This window comes from Dermacentor andersoni, chromosome 2, assembly GCF_023375885.2.
Source record: "Dermacentor andersoni chromosome 2, qqDerAnde1_hic_scaffold, whole genome shotgun sequence".
NCBI classification, from domain to species: domain Eukaryota; kingdom Metazoa; phylum Arthropoda; class Arachnida; order Ixodida; family Ixodidae; genus Dermacentor; species Dermacentor andersoni.
This window is the reverse complement of record NC_092815.1, coordinates 229,388,118-229,411,923: the sequence shown is the minus strand read 5'-3', so window position 1 is coordinate 229,411,923 and position 23,806 is coordinate 229,388,118. Positions and strand designations below refer to the sequence as shown.

The 23,806-nt window shown below is 46.1% G+C and overlaps 1 protein-coding gene across 4 annotated transcripts in view; it reads right to left on the bottom strand.

Annotated features, from left to right (window-relative positions):
- Lrch (Leucine-rich-repeats and calponin homology domain protein) overlaps positions 1–23,806 on the bottom strand; it is a 205,195-nt gene that overhangs the window by 117,093 nt on the left and 64,296 nt on the right. For 3 of the 4 annotated variants that reach the window (XM_050186794.2, XM_050186791.3, XM_050186793.3), the window contains exon 8: positions 17,877–17,951. The exons of the other annotated variant lie outside the window; for it this stretch is intronic. In XM_050186794.2, the coding sequence (XP_050042751.1) occupies positions 17,877–17,951 (75 nt within the window). The remainder of the gene's footprint in view (positions 1–17,876; positions 17,952–23,806) is intronic. 4 annotated transcript variants of the gene reach the window in all.

Genomic DNA, 23,806 nt, shown 5'->3' with positions numbered 1-23,806 from the left:
CCAGAATACCAGACACGTTCGCCACTACGACAGAATACTCGCAACGCATGCTGCTTCGATAGCGGTCGCTTGGGGTCGACGGCCAAGCGGCTAGCGGAGAGGTCTCGCGCGGGTGGGGGCGGGCTCCAAAACAACCGGAAGTGGACGATGTGACGTCGCATCGTGATGCAGAACCAGTGAAGGTGGAGCTTAGCCCCACTCGCTTGGCGAACGAGTTGAGGAGGAAAAGCATGGCTAGGGAGGAGGGTAACTTCTAATCGCTTGTAGCTCCATTAATACGTAACGCTTCACTTTAATTGTGGTGCGAATGTTGTACTTAAGCTGTACCCTATGCGTCTACAAAATTTGTCCGAACCGTTTCAGGGGCCCTTTAACAAATTGGTATACCGTATTTACTCGCATAATGATCGCACTTCTTTTAAAAAAAAAATTGATGGAAATTTAGGGGTACGATCGTTACACGGGTTAAATTTCCCACGAAAAGAAAAATTTTATTTTTTCATCCCGCATTTGCTGCGGGATGACAAGCAGGCGGCTGCCGCTGTCAGTGCAGGACACCAAAACAAAAATGGCGGCCGGTGGAGCAAACTGAACGCGCCGAACGCGATTATTTTTCGTCTTGTGAGTACATTACGTGCATTGAAACAGTTTCTTCCGTGTCAGTAAAGAATAATATTGTTAATATCGGCAAGTTTACGACAATAACGTAGCCATGACCACTTTGAGGAGACACAAACGAAGATGGGTGCACTTAGTTACCAGCGACATAGAAACACAAGGTGGGCATGCTGCGGAAACTGCGGCATTTGTCTTCACTACCATCCTAATAAGGCACGTTTCCGGTAAGGGTGGGTGAATATCTTAGCTGCGTTACAAGCGTCGGTGTATGAATGGAGTACACTTCTAATGTATCGATGTAAACGTGGCTGCTATCGTTGCCACTCGTGAATAGTTCCGTGCCCATGAGAGAGCAGACGAGAAGAATCGAAGACCGCCTTTTTTTTGTTGTTGTTGTTGACCAAAACCATTATGAAGCCTACAAATAATAAAACCGAGGCAAGTTTGGTTGTAGCTTTCTTTTTTTCAAGGAAGTAGGGAAAGTGACGAAAGGAATGAAATGGGGCATCTGCTTAAGAATGTTGGGTGCATGCAGACCGATTGGTATGTCTTCAAGAGTCGTTCACGTAGCATTCGACAGATGGTAAGCACGATCATCATTAGCTAGATTTGGCATGCGACACATCGCTGCGACCAGTTCAGCGTGCGATCATTACACGGAAAAGAAAAAAAAATGGTATTTTGGATCATTACACGAGTGCAATCATTATGCGAGTAAATACGGTATGTAGTAGACATGCTCGGTCAGATCGCAGTGCTTGTGTGATAACACTTTGAGAATATTTAGTGCTTTATTTGCCTTAATTGTTGTTGTGTTAATGTTGGCCAGAAAGTTCAGTTTTGTAGTGATGCTACTGGCCCAACCCATTTTGGAGCAGCTTTTGGAGCAGCCAAAAATTTATTTTGGAGCAGTAAAATGGACTTTCGGAGCAGGTTTATGAATGCAGTTGCAAGCTATATTATATGGGGCTTCTACAGTGGGAAATGCATGTGAAAGCAGTGAGTGGTCACTGGTTCATACATAAATTTAAGCACTAGAAATGACCCCCTGCCCCCTTTTTATAGCAGCCTTTACTGTGGACTGCAACGAAACAGTGGTGTCCTAAGATGTGCTTAAAAAGCACGGAAGCACTTGGTTCTCCTACGTGCAGAATTCAAAAGTGTTTTGAAAACCTTCAGCATGATCTTGCTCCTATAACTGTATCCTTTAAGATGGAGCCCTCCTTTGAAAAATGGTAAAATCAGCGGCATGAAATATTTACTTATTATTCACTTATTTCCCCCTGTAATGTGATTCACTGAAAACCATCTACTTGAAATGCTGCGGTGGTCAACATTGCCTGAGCACTTCACTTTCGCTCATCACACAGCTCAATGTGCATTGCACACTGTCACGAAGTGCAGTTCAGTTTGGAGCTTTCTGCCTAGATGCGAGCTTTAACCATTCTGTCCACTAAGCGCGAAAACAAACTTCGCGAAAGTGTTCATGGTAGTTGCCGGCAGGTCATCCGTGGACTCATTCCTGGCTTCCGTAGATTAATCTAGTCTGTGATATTATGCCCAATCAACGAAGCGGTTTAGTGGTTCGAACATATTGGAGGCCAAGCTTGCCGTGATGACCTGCCCGCCACCGCGTCAGCTGGCAGTAAATTTTTGTCACGGCCGTATGCAATATGGCAAGGCTTAATCAGTGGCACTTCATTAATATCCAGCGGCGAAAGTTGCAGTTTGGTGCTGAGTTGACCAAAATCTTGGTAGTGGCCGTATGCCATTCTTATGCCATGAAATCACCATGCCATGAAAAGTGGGGGATAGGCAACAAATTGAATAGCAGAAAAGTTGTTCACGGCCTCCATGACTGCACCAATGCGCACTCAAAAATCGTGCAAGACACCATACAGCATCCGAAACTTCGGTCACCATTTTACATTGGTCATACAGGAGCGGGGTCTGGCTTGGTGCCAGCATGTTTGCTCGCTGCTGCCAGAAAATAGAGTTTGTCCCATTGCCTAAGCAACCCGCATGCATCAGGGTTGCTTCTGTGGGTAGCTTGGACAGCAACCCACGAAAGAAACATCAGTACGATTCCTTGACTTGGCCCACTGCGGAGCTAATGCAGCCGCTGGACCATGCCATGCCACTTTAGGTAGTGCGGTAAAACAGTGCTTCAGGGCATAGTTCCGTTTTTTGAGAGCACAAGCAACCCCTATGGCGCAGAGAGCGTGCACATTTCCTATATTTTGCTGAAATGTAGTAAGGTGTAGCAGAGGTAGCCTCTCGGCGCAGTGAAGTGCAATTGGCGCAGCGGTAGCGTCAGTGGTTTTGTGTCAAAAGTTGGGGCTAAGACTTTGTAGTCTTGTAGTGTTGTCTGACCAGTGTTGCATCATCCAATTGAAGACCAGTAACGCTCGCTTCCAGGAAAACGGAACTGTAACAGTTTTTTGGGTGGTGAAGCAGAAACCATTTTTCTCAGCCCATTGTGTGAGATTATTCCTTGTTATTTGTAGTTGCCTTCACACATTGATAGATTTGAGGCGCGGCAAGCCATTTGTAAATCGTCGACATAATCGTCGACTCTCATTACAACAGACCTTGATAATCCAGTCCCAATATCCAAAACACTTTACTTTAGAAACTTTGGTGTCGCAACGTGCAACTGTAACAATGTTATTGCAAAGAGTTAGTGACAAACGTCCAAAGTAAAAAAAAAAGAAGGTTGCAGTTTTGCCCGAAAGGCAAAGCATCGATTGCAATAACAAATTAGTAAACAGCTTTGCGAAGTAAGGGTAATAGTTTTATCAGCCATACGAAGTTGTAAACATTAGCTTACTAACTAAATTAACAAGCACCGTGTCACGCATGCACAGGTAAACATGAACACATCTCGCTCAATGGCCGTGGAAAGTCGCTATCAAAACGTTGGAATGAGGAAGCGCGGCAGCAACAGAGTGAATTGACCTTAGTGCTGCCTCTCGCTTCAATGTGAACTAAATGTCAAAAGTACAGTGCATACGAAGCCACCGGGACTGGGCTAACTTTGTATACATTGCAGATCGCTTTCAAGACACGGCACCCGCGCAGGCACACACTTTGTCCATATTGCAGATCACTTTCAAGATACGGCGCCTGCGCAAGCATGCACTTTGTCCATATTGCAGATCGGTTTCAAGATATGGCACCCAGGCAGGCACACACTTTGTCCACATTGCAGATCACTTTCAAGATACGGCACCTGGGCAGGCACGCACTTTGTCCACATTGCATATTGGTTTCAAAGTACGGTGCCCGGGCGGGCACACACTTTGTCCACCTCACAGACTGCTTTCAAGATATGGCACCCATGTGGCCACGCCGTTAACAGCAGCCTGTGGAGCACAACCTCCCCTCCCCCTCGCCTCCCCCCTGTGCCTTACGCGTGAAAGCCCAGCGCACTGCCGACCCACTTTCCTCTCTCCTTCTTGCGCATGATATTGAGCTGTGATTGTTGGCTGACCCTCACAAGTCAGTTTCCGGCCTGTGTCAACATGGCAAAAGTCTGTTTCATACACCCAATTTCGCCACTAATTATCCCCGCTGTTGCCAATAGTCCATTGTAGCGCGGTGCGTTAAAAGCAAACTTTGTTGCATTATTAAAATAGGTAGAGGAAACTAAGCTTGAAATATGGTCCATTATATCCGAAAGTGTTGTATGCAGGTCTGTTGTAATGAGTGTAGACTGTATACAGGGTGCATAACAGAGCATGGAATGATTTGATTCAAGGATGAATGCGAGTTTTATGTTTATAATGCTCTCATATGATTTTACTGGAGAACTTGTTAGTGCAGGGTCTGTAGCTGTTCAGGGATGTTGTGGGTTAACCAGATTTTAGAAATGGCACAACTGCTGCATTTTCCCGATCTGTAGACATTACCCCAGATTCCCTTATCTTGTTGAAAAACTGAAGCGGTGCCTCTACCGATGCTTGAAATAGGTGTGCCACCATTGTATCGTAGACACAGTCAAGACCTGTTCGCATTTTTTTTTTTTTACTGGCAGAAACAACCCTGGTTATATTTTTGTATTGTATGAGGGTCCTGTCGTGTATAAAGGCTAATGTGTGCATGTCCTGATTTGGTGGACAGCCAGTGACTCTAAAAGAAGAAAAAGAATGGTGGCATTCGGCACGAGCTAGCACGACGCGGCATCTTTGCCAACAGCCAATCACAAAAAGACGTAGGTTCTGGAAGGGGGAGCAGAAGACAAGGAAGAAAAGGAAGGCTTTTTTTGTTCTGGGCGAAAGGCCCCTGTGTTGAGCGGAAGAAACAAATCAGTCTGGCTGTGGGTCTGAGCTTCAAGACTTCGGCGACGATCTGGCCTCTGTCTGGCTTGTGATCGTCGCTCGGCCTGTGGTCTTGGCTCGTCCTGGTGATATGGCACTGAAGGCAAGAACTTCACACTCCCCTCCTGCGACTCATCCTTACATGACCGATGCCCTGCAGCTGCCCCGACTAATGGCCAGTAACTGTTACCGGTCATGGCCCTTACTGTTTTGTATAATTGTTTACTTGTACGAGAACATATAGAGCTGCATGAACATTTCTATTAGTCTTGACATCTTGTTTAGTTGGTTTGTGTGTCTGATGGTTTGTTTTAATTATATGTTTCATCTTTTGTTAACAATGAGCTTTGTTGTTTCTTTTCCCCACTATGGGTTCACCTCAGTGGTAGCCAGAATAATTTGAGCCATGCAAGTGTAGATACACTTCCGGGAAAACAACCCCACATTAGCCCATTCGCTGCCGCCCTCCGCATGAGAACATAGAATGCAAACATAGAAAAGTGCATTCAAATGACAAGGCTCAGTACTACCATCTACCGGTAATATATCCAAGCATCTCCAGATAAGGTGATCAGTGCTGCCGTCTATCAACAGCTTCAGGAAATCCTAAAATCGGTCGGTGTGGTTGAAGCGCAGTACAAGAGATGGCGCGAGTGTTGCGCTGCTACCGCCGCCTCACGGCAGGGTTACTTGGGTGCGGAAAGGTGAAGGCGCTTCCTCTTTGGCTGCGGGTCGGCGCGTGCCGCGGACGCCCCGTGCGTGCACCGATCCATGCTTCTGCGAGACCATCTCGTGTGGCCTCCTTCGAACGCACTACCGTTCGCGTGACCGTACGCGCGAATGACCAGGCATTGGGATCCAGCATGGGGCGAACATATTCGCTCGTTATCCGGTCATGGTGAGTCGGACTTCTAAATTTGTCGTGCGCCCATCGGCATGTTTTGTGGATAGCAACTCGGCTAGCAGGCATTGATCTATGAAAGGTGCAATAAATGCCCTTGTGATTGTGCTACTGTGTTGTCGTTCCTTTGTCCCAAGAGCATGGGTTAGAATCCTACAACTTTTCTCATCGCTAATTCAATATTTTCATAAAACTGATCTACTTCATCATCGTGACTGGATGTTGGAGCGTAGACTTGTACTACTTTTAATCTATACCTCTTATTAAGTTTGATTAGGACTACAGCTACCCTTTCATTAATGCTGTAGAATTCGTCAATGTTGTTCGCTATGTCCTTATGAATTAGGAATCCTACCCCACATTGCTTCTTATCTAGGAGACCTCTATAGCAGAGGACATGTCCGTTATTCAGCAATGCATAAGCCTTACCAGTTCGTATAATCTCACTAAGGCCGATGATATCCGAAACAATGTCTGATAGTTCCTTAAAGAGTCCTGCTAAGCTAGCCTCACTCAAGAGGGTTCGGGTGTTAAACGTTGCAAGGGTCAGTTGCCATTGGCGGCCTGTCTGGATCCAGAGGTTCTTAGCACCCTCTGCTGCATTACAGGTCTGACCGCCGCCTTGGTCAAGTGCTCCGCAACTGCTGGGGACTGAGGATCATTGGGTAATTGAGTTAGCCATTTGAGAGGGGGTGGCCGAATACTGCACCAGGGAGGGCAATTCTTGATCTGGTGAGGGAGTGTCTTGTTGAAGCTTCGGGGGCCTTCCTAATTTGGTTGTACCTGGATTAGTATAGCCCCACTCGCTCTTGGCATCTTGTGCCACTGACAGGTACCACTTCAAGCCTGCAGAAGTTGTGCGTTGGATGAGGCGGATTTCAAGCTCACCATCACTAAAAAAGAAAGAAAAGAAAAAAAGAACTTATAGCTGGATTCAAACTTCCGACTATGGCAACCAAGCATTCTCTATAGCTCAGTCAGATAATCCCGCAGGCGGGGAGGCTACCTTATTGCCAACAAGTACAGCCCCGAGGGCCCTACATGCCTAAAAACATCTTTGATTTGTCCGCGATAGAAGTGTTTTCCTGATCGCAATGGGTAACTCAATAAAGAGCGATTTCTAAACGGTTCCGGCCTCGTAGTTCTGGAGTTGCACGGGCAAAGTTGACACGGCGTAGTATTGCTGAATGGTTCCAACATCGTGGTTTCGGAGTCACCCGTACGCATGCGGCCATGAACGCGGCTAGATATATCATACATTTTCGGCTAACTTGAACAATACTTAAATGCAATGTGAAAGAAAAAGAAAATGAGAAAAAATAAAAACTTTCAGCGCTTACCGGGAATTCACTAGTAGCGTGTTCAAGGCGGTACACCAAACAGCTCACGTTCTCGGCTGCCTGTAGAGTTAATGATGTAAATATACAATGCCGTGGACAAGCACAAATGGTAGATGCCGTATAGTATTTACGGCGCCATCTGTACATTTAAAAAGCGCACCTATTTCCCAACTTTTTCTTTTCTGGCATGCGCTACCACTATGTGGGAATACAGGGAATTTTTTTCTTGCGCCTCCCACTCTCGGTTTTTGTTGCATGGTTTGTTTTGGAGCTAGTTTCCTCCGGCGCGTCTATATGCTACAACTCGCCCATTGGCGGGTGGAGGTTTGAGTTTTGTTCCACGGGCAGTTTTGGTTTCCTGCGCTGGCAAAACTGATGGCTATCTTGTTACCAATTGCTCAATGGGTGACCGACTGTTTCTTGCTTGTTTAGTGCTCACAGGGGTGCGCATAGGAAGGACGCCGCCATGCATGCATTTCCGTTGCTTCCATTTTTTTTTTTCGACACTCGCGATAACTAATTGCCTCTGATTGGCAATTAGATGAAGATTAGCAAAAGTTTCTCACAGGTTTTGCTTTTTTGACGAGCACCCAACCACACAGCTTTCTTGAGTGCACTCACCTATGCAGTTCGATTATGCTATGGATGTAAATATTAGAGTAAGAGCAGGAACATATAAAGCTGCAAAATATTCTCGTGTGCGCATTTTTTATACCTTGAACTATGAGTATAACTGCATCAACTTTTTTATTCTTATAACTTTATTTCCTTTCTTTATTGTTGTTATTCATGAATAAACAGTACATATATACTAACACAAAATATATTTTTTTCGCTTTATGGACACCCTAGAAAAATTACGGTAACTTTTTTTTAAATAGGTCCCTCAGAAGAATTGGAATCTGCAATTAAAGAAATCGGCCCTGGACGGTCGCATGTGGCGAAAAAAATCGACCCTCGAAGGGTTAAGTGGTGCAACCGTATTTTCTAAGCTAGACACGAGTTCTGGCTTTTACCAGGCTAAGTTGTCCAGCGAGAGTATGTTGTTAACCACTTTCATTACGCCATACGGAAGGTATGGTTTTCAAAGGCTACCTTTTGGTATGGCATCGGCACCTGAGTACTTTCAGAAACAAATGCCCGAAATCTTGACTGGCATGCCAGGCGTTGTCAATTTGATCGACAATATTTTAATTTTTGGGAGCAGGAAAGCAGAACATGACCAGCGTCTTGAGAAAGCATTGAAAAAGCAGTAAAAAGAAGGTATAATGATAAACAAGATGAAGTGTTGCTTCGGCCTCATAGAAGTAGCGTTCCTGAGATGCCTTATCAATAAGGAAAGCATAAAACCGGATCCAAAGAAACTGGATGCACTTAAAAACCTACAACCACCTTGTGATGTAAGTGGTGTGCGCAGACTTCTTGGCATGGCTAATCACCTAGCCAGGTTTATTCCTAATCTGTCACAGATAAGCGCTCTGCTGCGCGAACTTTTGCGAAAAGGTCGAAAGCGGACCTGGGGTAAACCTCAAGAAGAGGCTCTGAATAGCATTATAGAACTGATATGTTCTGATCGTTGTATGGCAAAATATGACCCAAAGCAGCTGTAAATGATGCCTCCACTGATGCCTCCTCATTTGGCCTCGGCGCGGTCTTGTTCCAAGAGCAAGGTGATGGTGAGCGCCATCCAGTGACGTTTGCCTCCAGGTCATTATCGCTGACAGTCTTGGTACGCACGGATCGAGATGAAAGCTCTAGCCCTAACATGGGCAGCGGAGAGGTTTGAGGGGTATCTCAGAGGACTAAGTAAAGTTCGAGACTGACCACAAACCGCTCGTAACGCTGCTGGGTAAAGCACCGCTTGATTTGCTTTTGTATTCAGCTCTTCCGGATGAGGCTAAAGCGCTTCATGTTCAAAGTTGAGTAAGTGCCCGGCAAAAAGCCTGTCTTGGCAGATACTTTGTCAAGGTCTGCACTTCGATCGAGCCAGAGAGATTATCAAGCAATGTCTGTATCTGAAGTGGAACGCTTTGCCAAAAGTTGTGTTGATACCGTGGCTGAAGTTAGTGGATTTGAGAAGGCGAAGCAGGGTCAGGCAGAAGATACTGTCTGCCAAATGTTGGTTCGCTTATGTCAAAATGGGTGACCCCGATATCGCTCCCTTCACGTCTATATGCAACGATATTGGCAATCTAGGGCGACAATCACAGTTCTTAATGGGGTCTTGATGGAAGACATGCGCCTCGTAATACTGCAGTGTCAAAGGGCCGAAGTCTTGGGTCACCTACGTGGTGGTGACCAGGGAATCACTAAATGTTGAGCATGTCTGCGTGAGTACGTGTGGTGGCCGGGACTAAGCTCAGAACTAGCAAATTTAGTAACAAACTGCAGAGAGTGCTGCACAACCAATGATCTCGTCAGACACACCGATGCTGCCTTGGCAAAAAGCCGGCATTGACCTTTGCCAAATTAAGGGGGTGAACCATCTGGTTGTTGTTGATTACCTGTCATGATATCCAGAGGTTGCTCGTCTTGCAGCAGCTACCAGTGAGCACGTATTAACCAGTTTAAGAGCATCTTCACACTGCATGGTATTCCTGAAATTGTGTTCTCAGACAATGGAATGCAGTTTATCTTGTCAGCATTTTACTCTTTTTCTCAAGAATATGAGTTCCGACATGTCACACCTAGCCTGAGATATCCACAGGCTAACTGAGAGGTTGAGAGGATGGCTAAGATGATAAAAAGCCTTATTCAGAAATCCTGTCACCCATACCTGGCCTTATTAGGGTATGGACCTTTGGGGAAAACTCCAGCCGAGCTCTTGGTGGGCCGGCGACTGTGTACTATGATTCCCTGCACTCCATAAAGCTTTCAACCAAGGTCATCAACCTAAAACGGATTCGCAATGAAGATCGTGTAGTCAGGGAGAAGCAGAGAAGGAACTTCAATTGCTGTTATGAAGCCCAAAATATACCACCCCTGCTGCCAGGGAATAGTGTGTGGGTGAATGACTGTAAAGCATCAGGCGTTGCCCTATGGAATGCCACGAGACCAAGGTCCTACGTCGTCAGAATGGACTCTGGAGTACAAATCGAGACAACTCGGAGGGCTCTCGTGTGACTTGAGCCGAAAGCTGATGAAGAGGCAGGAAGTTACGGCTTCCCACAGGCGGTAAGCTCGCCCAACACTGATAGAAATTAGGTCCATCTGGCAAGTGAGCAGACTGCCGGGTCAGATGATGGTAAATAAAGACAGCTTGTTTCGCTGCTTGCATATCAACCAAGTGCTTACGTGACATGCTTGGGAAGAAGAGTGATTGTACCGGAACGATATGGATACGAGCAGCGAAAATATTTGTGGCGTGGTTCAAGTGTGCTTGTTTCGCGTCCTGTGTCGAAAGTGCTGTATTGTGTAACCAGTGCGACTGTTCTTTTTTTGTACCAGTGCAGTGATCAGTGTGAGCATTCTTTTTTTTTTTTTGTGTGTGCCAGTGTTGTGATATTGCCTGACGACTCCAAGATTTAAAAAAAAGGGGGGGGGCGAAGGAGATGTGGCATTGCCTCAAACGCAACCAGCGCTCTGATTAACGCGCACCAGAACGCATCAAAGTGCTCCGATGTTTCACTGAGCGACGCCCGCGTTGCAAGACTGCTGCGGCATCCAAGCTTGCTGATGACATCACCGCCCGCCAGCATATATAAAGGGGTGTGCTGACAATAAATGAGGGGGGGGGGGGGGGCTTCTTGGTTTGGGGCTTGGACTGTTATCTGTTGTGTTCTTCCAACAGTGCATCTGCCCTGACACAGTGGCGGCAATGCTACACCTGGTTAAACATCTGTACGGAGTGCGTGGGCAATGATTTTTCTTAACATTGTTTCTATTTTGTTCCTTTTGTCTGCATGTTTGCCTTTTTTCTGTAGTTATGCTGCTGCTTTGTTTAATTCTGTATATGTTTTCTATGCAATCATCTACAAGTATTTACAGTAAAACCTCGCTAATTCGCACTCGGTTAATTTAAAATGCCGGATGATTCGAAGGTTGTCTGTGGTCCCGCATTTTCCAATGTAAATTTGACCTGATAACGCGAACCAGTGGCCTAGGTCAACCAGTCAACCCGGTTAATTCAAAGATTTGGGGTGCTATGCGGCAATTCCCAATCTCCATTTCACTGCAAACCCAACAGAACAACGTTCATCCGGAGCCGCGAGGCGACGCCACATAGCAATCGCAATTATTTATAGATGAAGCACCCGACCTGTAGTACTGCTAGCACAAAAATCAGTCCATGGTATGACCCACGCACCGCCGAAACGCGTGCCTGCAGAGGAGAAGTCGTGCTTCACTGCAAGGCAGCAGGCATACCGGTTTTTGTCACGTGTTCTCGTCGCCCCCTCCGCACGCTCCTCGCAGTCACAGCGGTCGCAGCGTCAGCGTGTATTTCATGCAGCTGCCACTGGCTGCCGTGCGCCCATTCTCTCTCTGCGCCTGCGGTGACGTGTGTGCATGCAACACCAGTCTGTGCCGTTTCTTTATGTGCGGTGGTTAGGGGCGTTGCAGCTAGCGTGGTGTTCTTTTTTCTGAACTGTGCAGAAGTGCCAGTGAGCGAAGATGTCAAAGTATAAGCCTTTACCTCTGCAGCAGAAGTTCTGCTTGATCCAAGAAACGGGTAAAAACATAACAATGGCAAGGATTACACCATCGACCTCCTCGGGGCTATATGTCTTATTGTGTATGCATGGAAGCAAGTGGAACCCACTTTTATCAGGTGGTGCTTTGAACACGCTGGCTTCTCGAAGGAAAGCACCATCAATGGTGATGCTGGCTATTCATGTGCACTTGATCAACTGCATCAATGCACTCTGTGCAGAGGATAGCGAATCCGGTCCAGTCGGCTTTGCTGAGTATCTGAACTTTGAAAATGATCAACAAACGTGCTACTCAGACTTGGAGAGTATAGCTACCACTGACATGACCATGTCTGATGACAGCGATGACGACGCTAACGAGCCCTCCCAAGCACCAGCTCTCGGGGAAGTTATTGGATCGCTGAATGCTATGCACAGTTTTGTTGAGTGCCACGGTGGAAATTCTCAAATGCTGCACGTAGTTGGGCAACTAGAAAACATGACCCTTAGAACCTCAAACTACAGGACGCGGCAAACCAGTATTTCTGATTACTTTATGTAATCCAGAGATTGCCGAGTAAAGGTAGTGCATTCCTGCAGCAATATTTTTGCCTGGGTTGCATTTGCTTATGTGTTCAGTTAATTAAAAGATTTCTTGCGATCCCGATGGCTTCGAATTAACAAGGTTTTACTATATTATGACTTGTATAATGATGGTCCCTGTTTACATTGCCTTTGTTCCTGGATTTGTGACCTGTTTTGATAAATCAGTTCCTCATGTTCTTATTTCACTTTGCAACCCCCCTTATTCCATGACCCACCTAGGGCCCTGTAACTCATGCTAAATAAATAAATAAATAAATAAATAAATAAACAAACAAACAAATAAATAACTTTCTACTTCATGCTGTTAGTCCTTGTGCTGTAAGTGAATGCTGCGATAATGGTCTAAGCATTGTCGCAATGCAGCAAAATTCAATTACAGTCGAACCCGACTATATCGAACCCGTTTACATCGAATTATTCTATATATAGAACAATTTCTGGTCACGGTATAGTTACAATGAGTATACATATATAGCAAAAATTACGCTTACATCGAACAAATATTGCAGTGACTCCCGATATATCGAACGTCAAGCGGCGGAAAAGTGCCCCCAGAAGTTGGCTTTCCCTCGCGGTGGCTGGGAAACCCGGCGGCGCGGCTCCATCCAACCGCTCTCCCTACCGTGACCGCGTTTGCCTCGGGCTGTTCGGGCGAGCCGTCGACACTCCCCCTGTCGCGCATAGTGGAGTGTGTTAGGCCACATCCTCCCTCTTTCTCTATCATCTTTCACTTTCCACCCCCTCTCCCCTGACGACGCTTCGCCGTGCTCCCTCACGGGTTGCAGAATCAAGCGTCCTTCCTTTCTTTAGATCACTATCTAGCGACACTCCCCAGCAAAAAATTATCCTGGCCCGCCTACAGCGCTTGCTCAGACAGCCAATCAGCGGCTCTTGTGCTCTCTTCGTGCAAGATGGCGAAAGTGCGAGTTGTCTGGCTGCTTCTCTGGTTTATCGTGCTTGCGCTTTGTGGGCCTTCTCCCGCAGTGTTGCCGTGATGAAGCGGCAGAATTCGCCTTTCGTCGTGAAGCTCGAAATCATAAATCGCGTCGAACGCGATGAAAAGTTAGTTGTCCCCACAGCGTGCAAGATTCCGAGGAGCACTCTCGGCACGATTAGGGCTGAAGTGGCCAGACTCGCAACCCGGTGCCCATGGCGCCCGACGCGTACGCACGGCCGTGTACGAGGGGTTCTTCATACGTGCCGGTTTCCGCGTGCTCGGTGAGGACTAAATTCTGATGAATGCGCCGAAGCCGTTGCCGGTGTTGCCGCCGAAGTTTGGAGCGAGCTGTCAAAATTTCCGTGACGTTCGAATCAACGGTGGACGAGTTTGTGAGTGCAGATGATGGTGTCGCGACCACGGTAGAGCCCGGAAACGAAGACTACATCGCCGACATCGTACCGAGCACAAATGAAAGTAGGCACATTGAGGAAAGCAACTGCGGTTCTTTGCCCACATCCTCCGAAGTGATTGGTGCACTCGCATTAGTCCGGCGCTTCTGCGCGAATGCGGAAGGTTGCGGCCTCAGCTGCTCCGACTCCTTAGACAACGTGGGGAAGTGCGTGCGTCGCAGGCAGCGAAATTGCCCAAGAAGAAAATGCAGGACTAATTTATGCCAAACTAAGCTAGCTTCGTTAATAAAGTGATTTTATAAATGGTATGTGCTTTTATGACATCCAATTATTTAGCAGGCTTATATCGAATTATGCTCTATATCGAACTGATAGGCGTTTTTTTGCGAGTTCGATATAGGCAGGTTGCGCACGTAGTTCCCGCGCCTACTAGGGCGCCCCTCGCGGCGGCGAGCGCGGAACCGGCAGGATACGACCGGCTCGCTTGCGTTCGGAAAGCCTGTATGTGCACTGTTTCGCGCGTAGCTATTGCTTTTTCTGAGCAATGCCGAAGTGCAGCCCGAGCTGTTGAGTAGTGGGCTGCAACAGCACGTACACCAACTAACGAGGAACAAAGTTTTACAGGTTTCCAAGCCGACCATATGAACCAGAACGGCGTCAACACTGGATAGCGCTCGTCCGACGGCATAAGCTGATTTATGTTCCGGCGTTATGCCAAGTGCGTTATAACGCTGAATTCTTTGCTTTTAAAGCAATGATGGCAGCAACGGGACACCTGCAGTCAGTGGCGTAGCTAGGTCGTCTGGCACCCGGGGCCCATAGGTCTTCTGTCCCCCCCCCCCTCCCCCGGGTTTATTCGAGGAAGGCGAGGATATCAACAATTTCCGCGTGTCTCCAGACGTATATGACACCCCCCCCCCCTGGCCTCTTGCACCCGGAGCCCACGCCCCCCCCCCCCCCCCCCCAGCCACGTCACTGCCTGCAGTGCGTACCGGGATATGCAGCAAACAAAGTAGTTTGTTCCCACACTATACCGCAGTAAAGCTGTGGAACTCTTTCCCAATCCTCTCCCATTGAAACAGCGCTAGGGCTTGCTGAGAGATTTAAGGAGGGGTTGCAGCCGGCTGAGCTGGCATACACCCTTCTGCGCCCAGCATATCAACGAAGGGGCAGATGAGATCACCAAAATTTTTGACAACGTGGTTTATTGGAACCTCCTTTGCACGCACTGAAAAATCGCAACATAAAAGTATCGCACTTCCAGTAACTTGGGCGAAAATATTTTCCCAGCGTAGTCTAACAACTGGTAAGTTCATCCCTTTATTTGTGTTTGGGGAGAGCAACGTTAGAATACCTGTGGTAGGTCTTACGAGTCGTTCGTAGACCCCACGTTCTTGGATGATATGTTTTAGATTCGCATTTGCCGTCCTGTATGTACAGGGAAACTACCGCGGCGTCCTTGCACTTCCCTGCGATACCAGCACGGCAATCGCAGCTCCCCGCTAGGATTTGTCTGCTGTCGCCGATCTTCAAGAATCAATGTCGCCTATAATTTCATGCGTCAACACCATAGATAACGAAGTAACTTAAGCTGAGCTTCACGCGTCTCGCTGGTGCATTATTTTTCGTTTGCGGAAAAAACCTAGCAGTCACTTCCGATCAGTGCGATTTCAGCACTTCGCTCACGCCGTAGACGTGCCCCACTTCAAATAGACGACTTCCTTTCTCTAAATTCTTTTCCCTAAAAAAGCTATGAAGATCTTGTAATTCCCAAAACCCGGTTAAAATTAATATCTGCACGCTGTTTCGCGCCATCGCTGCCGTTTGACAGGACGCCAAACACGCAGCGCGGGCTGCTGACGCCGTGAGTAATCCTACCACATTCGCGCAACTATTCGTCAGATGGCGCTAGGGGTCGGAAAGACAGGGCGCCGCCTAGCACTTGCAACGTGCCCATAGCCGGGTTTGACTGTAGTACTGCAACAGAGTTCATGTGGTTTTGTAATGCATCACTGGTAACATGTATGCTAATGAAATATGTAATTGAATCCAAGTCTAAATCCATCAGAAGTGAAAATTTTAGCTTTAGCCATTCGGTATCATGCAGATGAGTTGGGAAAGTTCAGCTGCTTTACAGTTTCCTTGCGTGCTGTTGTACAACACATGCGGTTGGCTGATAGCCAAGTAGTTTTGACAATTGCGCCAAAACTCATCATGACAGTGCTCCATTTCCAGAGGAAGCTTTATATCAATGCAGTCAAACCTCGATATGATGAAGTTGTAGTTGTAGCGAAAAAGCTTCATTAAATCCGGAATTTTGTTAGTTTGAGGTTTTAAAGTTTCAGCAGCAATGACAACTTCAGAAATTCCCGGAGCATTCTTGATTAATAGTATCTTGTCAGTAAGCATTTCTAAAGAAACTGCAAGAAGTTCGGGCCACAATAATGCGGTTATGAGCATCAGTGAGTGCAGTGCAGATCACGCCGAGCTAAGTGGATGATACTAGATAAAACCTGCGTGTGTTGTGCCGCTGTAAATCTTGGCTGCCATGGTTGATTGTGCTTAGTGCCCGCAGCCGTCATTAGATGATGCAAACAAATTAAAAGCAAAAGTGTAAAAGCATGAGAATATTCGCCCTGATTTTGAAAAAAAAAGTCACGGTATTGCCAAATAGGCTGTGCCTTGATGGGCATAGCAAAGAGTGTGGTGGAAAAGAGTTGACTGACAGCAAAGAAAGTGAAACCTAAACTTGCCTCTTTATTGAGCAGTTCTCAAAATCTATGATGTCACGGGCAGCTAGAGCAAGAACTTCAAGGCGATATACCACCCCTTGCCAGTCTGTGTCTTATCTGGCTTAACCAAGACTGCACATAGTAAGTGATCCTAGTGCTATTGGAGAAGCGTAATTGACCAATGCAGCCTAACTCAGCATTCCCCCCTTGGTTGTTGTGCACCGAGTCTGCCCATTAGACGGGAAACTTGAAACTAAGTAACAAGAACTCAAAGATTGCAGCACAGAAGGACATACACAACAATATCTTGCATTAGTCCCGTTCTCGGCATACACTAAAGACAGTAGTACTATTCCTATATCAGACTACACACTTCCATGATGCATAACATAACCATTCAGTGTCACTCAGGCTCAAAAATGTGGCCCTTGCTTTGTGCAAAAGTGTTGCCTTATCCATTTCTATCTTCGCTGACACTAGCTAAAGCCTACATAACTTAGTTGATATGAGGACAAAAGTGTCAGGTGGCTCTGGTCGGACCCACGGGAGAAAATACTGCTATTAGTCTGCTCACAATTGGTAGTCATTACAAGCCATCGGAGACATGGCAGTACTACAAACATTAATTTCAACACACGTTTTTTGAAAGATATACCCTTAAAATATGGTCTAGACTCTGGATTCAGCTTTTCAGAAGCAACAAGACAAAGCAAGAAGTCATTTTTAGCACTAGAAACATTTAACATGCACTGAAGCCTTTGGCAAATCAGTTCTGGGGAAGCCCGCATGATGAGGTAAGGTTCACAAAAGAAAATATTGTCATCCGCTCGCAGTAGCACAAGGCACAGTCAGGTGGATGACAACTTTCCTTTTTATGTAGCCTTTTCTGCAATGCAAAGAAATTGCAACAGTTTTTCCAACACAGCAGGCATTTGCACCACACAGCAACTCTTTCTGAAAGTAGCGCTTCAATATCTAATGATTGTAAAGATATCTATGGCACTAATTTGTGGCCTATTTTGTTATTGTTTCTATATTAAAAATTGTGGGTGTTGCAGTTTTCTTTATTGGACCAATGAAACAGTTTAATTTGTTGTAGTGGTCTGAAAGCTGGTGGTATAAAAGAACACATTAAAGAGGCAAATGCAGAGAAGCAGGGGAGTGCTAGTCTATGCTAAGAGAACTTGCCAGTTCCTTGTAACAGCACTCGATACACTGCCAGCCTACAAGCACGCATAGCAAAGCAGCTTTCATTTTCAGCAGAGAAGCACCCGCTGCATACTTTTTTGTGAGACCACAGAAGTGGAGGTGTACTTAAGAAACTGTGCAGAACCTTTTCAAGCAGCTCACATTTGCAGCCAAGCCAAAGCCTTTGGTGTTACCTGCGAGTCTAGCAGCATAGGTGTGCCACCCTCACCGTGTTCAGAGATGTCCGTGTCTGAAGAGTCGTCAAAAAACTGCATGCAAAAGAACCCCCTTCACCTTTTACACAACTAACGTGTGGCTGCACACCAAAATTCATTGCAAAGACATGTAAAAGCAGGGTTCAGGATTGTTGGGTGCTTGAAGTATCATGATCTGGACATGGAACTCGCATTAAAGGTTTAACAAAGTTAAGCAGCGATGCTGGTTATGCGAGAATTCTGCCTTCATGGGCAACTTCCCAGCACAACACTATGCATTCGATTTAATCACATTTTTGTGAAGTCCCATGCAGAGGCATAATTCAGACATAAATATTGTCACGATTACCATAAAGCTGCACCCTGCTTCAACAGAGGGCAACAGTAAGAGAGCGGTGATGACTGCAGGTACAGACATGGAGCTTCTGCCAGCAAATAAACCAGGCATTTTTATACCGATCTGGGCGTTGTCTCATGAAGTTACTGGCATGGGCCACACATGCTGGCACTTTCTTTCTTCTTTCACGAGGACTGTAACTGCTTATGCATATCTTAAGCAAAACAAGTTATACACAGGTGAAAATATAGCATATCTTGCAACATTAGGCTGACATGAATGCTCAACACATGCAACTGGAAACATTTATGACTGAAACAAGGTATTATACAATATTTTCGAAAATGACAGCCATGTTCTCACACAGAATATGGCTTAACAATCCTTCATATGATTTCACTTGATTATTGTTTTACATGACTCAAGCAGTATGCACAATGTCTTGTTCACAAAAACAAAGAACAGACGTATGTTATTTCAACCCTCATGGGAATGATGAAATGATTCAATTATCCAGTGGGTCAAATTAACCTAGATGCAGGAAGAATGCTAAAACACAGTGTTCATCCATTTGGCAGTATTTACCCTATTCTAACACACCCTCGAATCAAACTTCAGGCAACTTTCAATGTGTCCAAAGTAGAAAACGTAGGAATGACATTCGGTCTCCTAAACGAAATAGAAATTTAATGTACGCCTATTTTTTAGCTAGAATAGAATGACAACTATTCCACTCTGTGGAGGTGGAATGGCAGCAAAAGCTAACAGTCAAAGCTCTCAAACGAAAAGCAAAGTGCTTTCGCTGCCATTCCATCTTCACAGAGTGGAATCGTTGTCATTTTTTGTGTTGCAAGTCTGGCATCCACTCGTTCAGAGGTGCCCGGGCTCGCGATTGTCGTTTTCGTTCAGCATCACGGGAACAACGTTCTTCATCGGTGGTCATTTCGCGCCGGCGCCGTTTACATTCTCGTTGCTGTTGCCCCCAGTGCTACTCATACGCATGTTGTTCTTTGGGTGTACGAACTATACATGTCAGCCACATAGATAATGCAGCTGTTTTTAGCGTCAATACCTCCCCTACTTATATACTGCGATAACCTTGATATCACACTATTGTTCACAGCAAGCAAAGTGAGTAGCCATGAACCTTGTGGGATTATGAGTCATTGCATTTTTTGCTTGCTTACAGGGGAGTATGAGCCATTGCTCATGGGGGTAGGAGCTATTGATTTCTGTTGCTGGACACTGAAAAAACTACGGAAGGTTAGTCACATACAGCTTTCGCTGTAAAATTGTTGCACAATGGCGGCTTGTTTATTAAAACCATCTTCACTAGACGCTTGTATTGAAGTCGGCTCCGCCGCAGTACATGCAGTAAAGCAAACAACCTTTGCAAAGACACTTTCGGTTTTGTGTCCGATTGCAGCGCGCTGGCAATTTCAGGCCCAATTTTCTTTTAAAAAAGAAAGGCGTATATTAGGTATAGACATTGTGAGTCACAGTTACTGGTTGAAAATTTTCCTAGGACGGACCAAAAATAAGCGTTTTTGACGAGAGATGAATCGTGTTCAACACATTCGCTGTCCCCTGACATCCGCCTAAAGGAGTCGCTATAGAGGTCCCTATAGAGGTCAGGCACGTGCATGCAGACTGTTTCCTAATTCTATCCTAATGGAATGCGAAGGAATTCACCCAGTGAGACCCGCAGGCAGTGGCGTAGTAACTGAGGGGGGGGGGGCAGTTGGGGGGGGGGGGGTGTCATATATGTCTGAAGACCTTCCACTTACCGCCGGCTTGACTGGACGCAAATGGTAACGAATGTTCTGGTAACAAGCAGCTCGAGCTCATGTACTCGACATACCAGATGTGTAGCACCGCAGAATTGTAGGCAACATCCTACAACAACGTCCTACATCCTTTAGCAACATCCTACATAACAATTGCATGAATGTGCGGGCTAAAAACTTTATTTCACTAAATGGTTTCTGTGTCGTCAGTATGTATACAGTGTTCCAATTATCAGTTTTATATCATTTGTATTATTTTTTACCAGTTTCGCTGTGTTGAATAAAAACACTGTCTCCTAGTCCTAGCTAACCGTCTCTTAATGATCTACTTTATCATCATCGTAACTGGATATTGGGGCGTAGGCTTGTACTACCTTTAATCTATACCTCTTAAGTTTGATTACAACTACTGCTACCCTCTCATTAATGCTGCAAAATTCGTCAATGTTACCTGCTATGTCCTTATGGATTAGGAATCCTACCCCTTATTGCTCCTTATCTGGGAGACCTTTATAGCAGAGGACATGGCTGTTAGTCAGCACTGTACAGGAGGCCTATACAGTACCTATACCTATGCCAGTTCTTCCAATCTCGTCAAACCCAATGATATCCCGAACAATATCTGATAGTTCCTGAAAGAGTTCGACAGAGTTCGGCTGTTAAAGGTTGCCAGGGTCAGCTTCCATTGGCGCCCTGTCCAGGTGTAGAGATTCTTAGCACCCTCTGCTGTATTACAGGTCTGACCGCCACCTTGGTCAGGTGCTCCACAGCTGCTGGGGACTGAGGGCCATGGGATAATTGTAGAAATCATGAGGGAGGGGGTGGCCGAATATTGCACCAGGGAGGCCGATTCCTCCTCTGATGGGAGAGTGTCTTTGCTGAAGCTTAGTGGGCCTTCCTAATTTGGTTGTACCTGGATTAGTGCAGCCCCATTTGCTCTCGGCATCTTTTACCAGCGTCAGGCGTCACTCCAAGCCAGCACTATATTGGCACAACTGCAATATACAGTCAACGACTGAATTTTCGGACGCCCAAATTTTCGGACATGCCTGATATTTCGGACGTCTTCGCGGCACCGCCACGAGCCCCATAGAATCAATGTATAAGGACATCTGAAGTTTCGGACGCTCGAACCCCCCGCCGTCCAATTTTCCGGACTTTTTGACGGACGGAAGGAATTTTTGGCTCCTCGCACAGCGCCCTTGAGAAGGAAATCCACTTGCAGCCGAAGCATATCACCGCTTTGAAGCACAACTAGCCGAATCTAGTCGTCACACACCGATTTGGTCTGGCCACGCTGGCTATCTTCATCGCCGCACTTCCGCCTCCGGCGGAGTTTCTGGAGCGGCGCCATTTTGTTTGTTTGTTTGCGCAGGCCCCGTTTTGGCTAGCGTGGTGTGTGGTTGTCTGTTGTGTCAAGTGTGCTCTGCGACGCTAGGCCTAGGTGCTTCGACGCTCGTGAGCGAACTCCACTGTTTGCAACTTGAGGATTTCGCTTGCCTTCGATGGCGCCCACTCCGTCTTCGTCGTCCTCGCCGATGGCATCGAAGCACGGAAAGCAGTACCGTCGGACGACGTGATCAACGACCTCCGCTCTGCTGGGGTTTCCATACCCACGGAAATAACTTTTGAACAGTTTGTTGACGCTGACAACGAGCTCGACTTCCGCGCAGAACTGACTGACGAGGAAATAGTCCGTCGGGTTGTGGGGGATTCAGAAGACTCCGATGTTGAAAATGAGGAGCCAATGCCTGCGCCACCTACAGGCGCCGAGTTGACGCGAGCACTGTTGACTCTTTCATCGGTGTACAGTGCTGACATGACCCTTGCTCAGATCGAGGCGAATATGATCGCATGCAACCGGAACGCCATCAAAACAACAATGAACAAGTTCTTCAAGCCACTGCAGCAATAACACCGCCTGCCCGACGATGCACATGTACATAATAAACCGGCAGTCGGCTGCACACAGAGTTTTTGAACGCCTCTTTTTATAGCCACTTCACTGATGCTGTGGCAGGGTTTCGGAAGCCTGTTACTTTGCCCTTTACCTCTAGATCTGTGAAAAAAATAAAAAGGGTGCGTTTTTTTGCATGCATTCATTTTTTCGGACTGCCTGAATTTTCGGACGTTTTTACGTTCCCTAGAGGGTCCGAAAAATCGGTCGTTGACTGTATCAGTTGTGAAATGTTTGTTGTTTTCTCAAAACCTCAATTTTGAGGATGATGCCGTATTGGAGGTGCATTATATCTGCTTCTACTTGTGCTATCACTGTAATTCATTTTTTTTTTTCAGAAAGGGAAAACACATGTAGAGTGCAAATATACGAAATAACGTTGTTGCATTTACTAGAAAATGTTTAAGAAATGTTTCTTTTTTTAGCAGTTAGGTGGATTTCTCTCAATGAAGTTTGCAATGTTCTCATTTGATACAAAATTGGGTTAGAACACTATACTTGCTTATTTGCACTCTTTGTTTGTTCCACATCATTTTCATATGTCGGTATTTATTATGCCATGCACAGTTTTGTAGATAGCTCACCCCAAAGCAAATTATGCAATAAAGCTGAAGTTCTTCAATTTCTGGAAAGTTATTTACTCTGCAAGAAAACTGGATGTATATTAGCCCCTTGAAGCACATAAACTGGGAGAGTTGCCTCAAAATCGACAAAGAATTAAAGAAAACAAGGTTTTCAGGTGCACGGTCCCCCCTTAACTCATCAAAAACTTCTCTAAACAAAATCGTCTTGGGTGCTAGAGCCTGCATTACTTTGGCACTGCGGGCGGCCCAGTATGGGAGTACCAAAAGAAATATGAAATAGTGCACCAGTGATGTCAATAACTCCATCCTCTCTCTTGCGAGTGCAGACCAACATAGTGCAAGCTCCTGCTAGCACAGGCTTCATCGCGGCCTTCTCTTTTTTTTGCATGGTGACTCCAGGAATCGCCGTGATGCGTGCTCTATTCTGTTCTCAATCTTGTGGCAGTACCGCAGCTCGGATAATCAAGTTTGCCAATAGCAGCAAACAAAGAAAGGCTTTATGGATCAGAATGAAGAGAACTCGTGATTGTCATAGCGTTGGCGCCCGCGCAGCAAGAAAGCAGGTGGGGTTTTCTGATAGTCTGAGGAGATCAGCGTCACTGACATGCTATTTAATTTTCGTTTGGGTTCAGGGCAGATGGCAGCCAAAATACTGCAAGCCATAGTACCGACAACAATTTTTGTGAAGTTGTTGGTCAACATATGACTGTCGGGATTCAATTTCGCAAATGCAATACTGCCTCTAAAATCGCTAATTAAGAATTTATTAAAATATCATGTTACTTGTGAGCCATAATTTCCACGCTGCCGCATGTGTATTGACTGCCAGGCCTTACAGCCTCACAGCATTTTAGATCATGATAACGGGAGAAAGGCGCGTATTCTGGAATCAAATTTTGGAGGAAGGTGCGGAAACGCATCAGAAATGCAAAAATTCAAAGATTGAAAATTCTATTTCTGGGCCGATTTTCAGTCCACAAAAGCTGGGTCCTCCTTTAATCCATGCACATATCAACTGAAGTCAAAACTTCTTTTTGTATGATCGATGCCATTTTCACTATGCTTGCGACTCGTATTACATAGTATTATGCTTACGGTGCTGCAGTACCCTGCAGCCTTTTGAGCATCAACTCCATTCATTCACGAAGTTATGGTAACTCGGTGTGTTTGGTATGACGGCCACTTCGAGAGACGAGGGAATTTGGTAGCCGAGGAGTGTGAAACTTTGCTGTGGCTCTGAGACT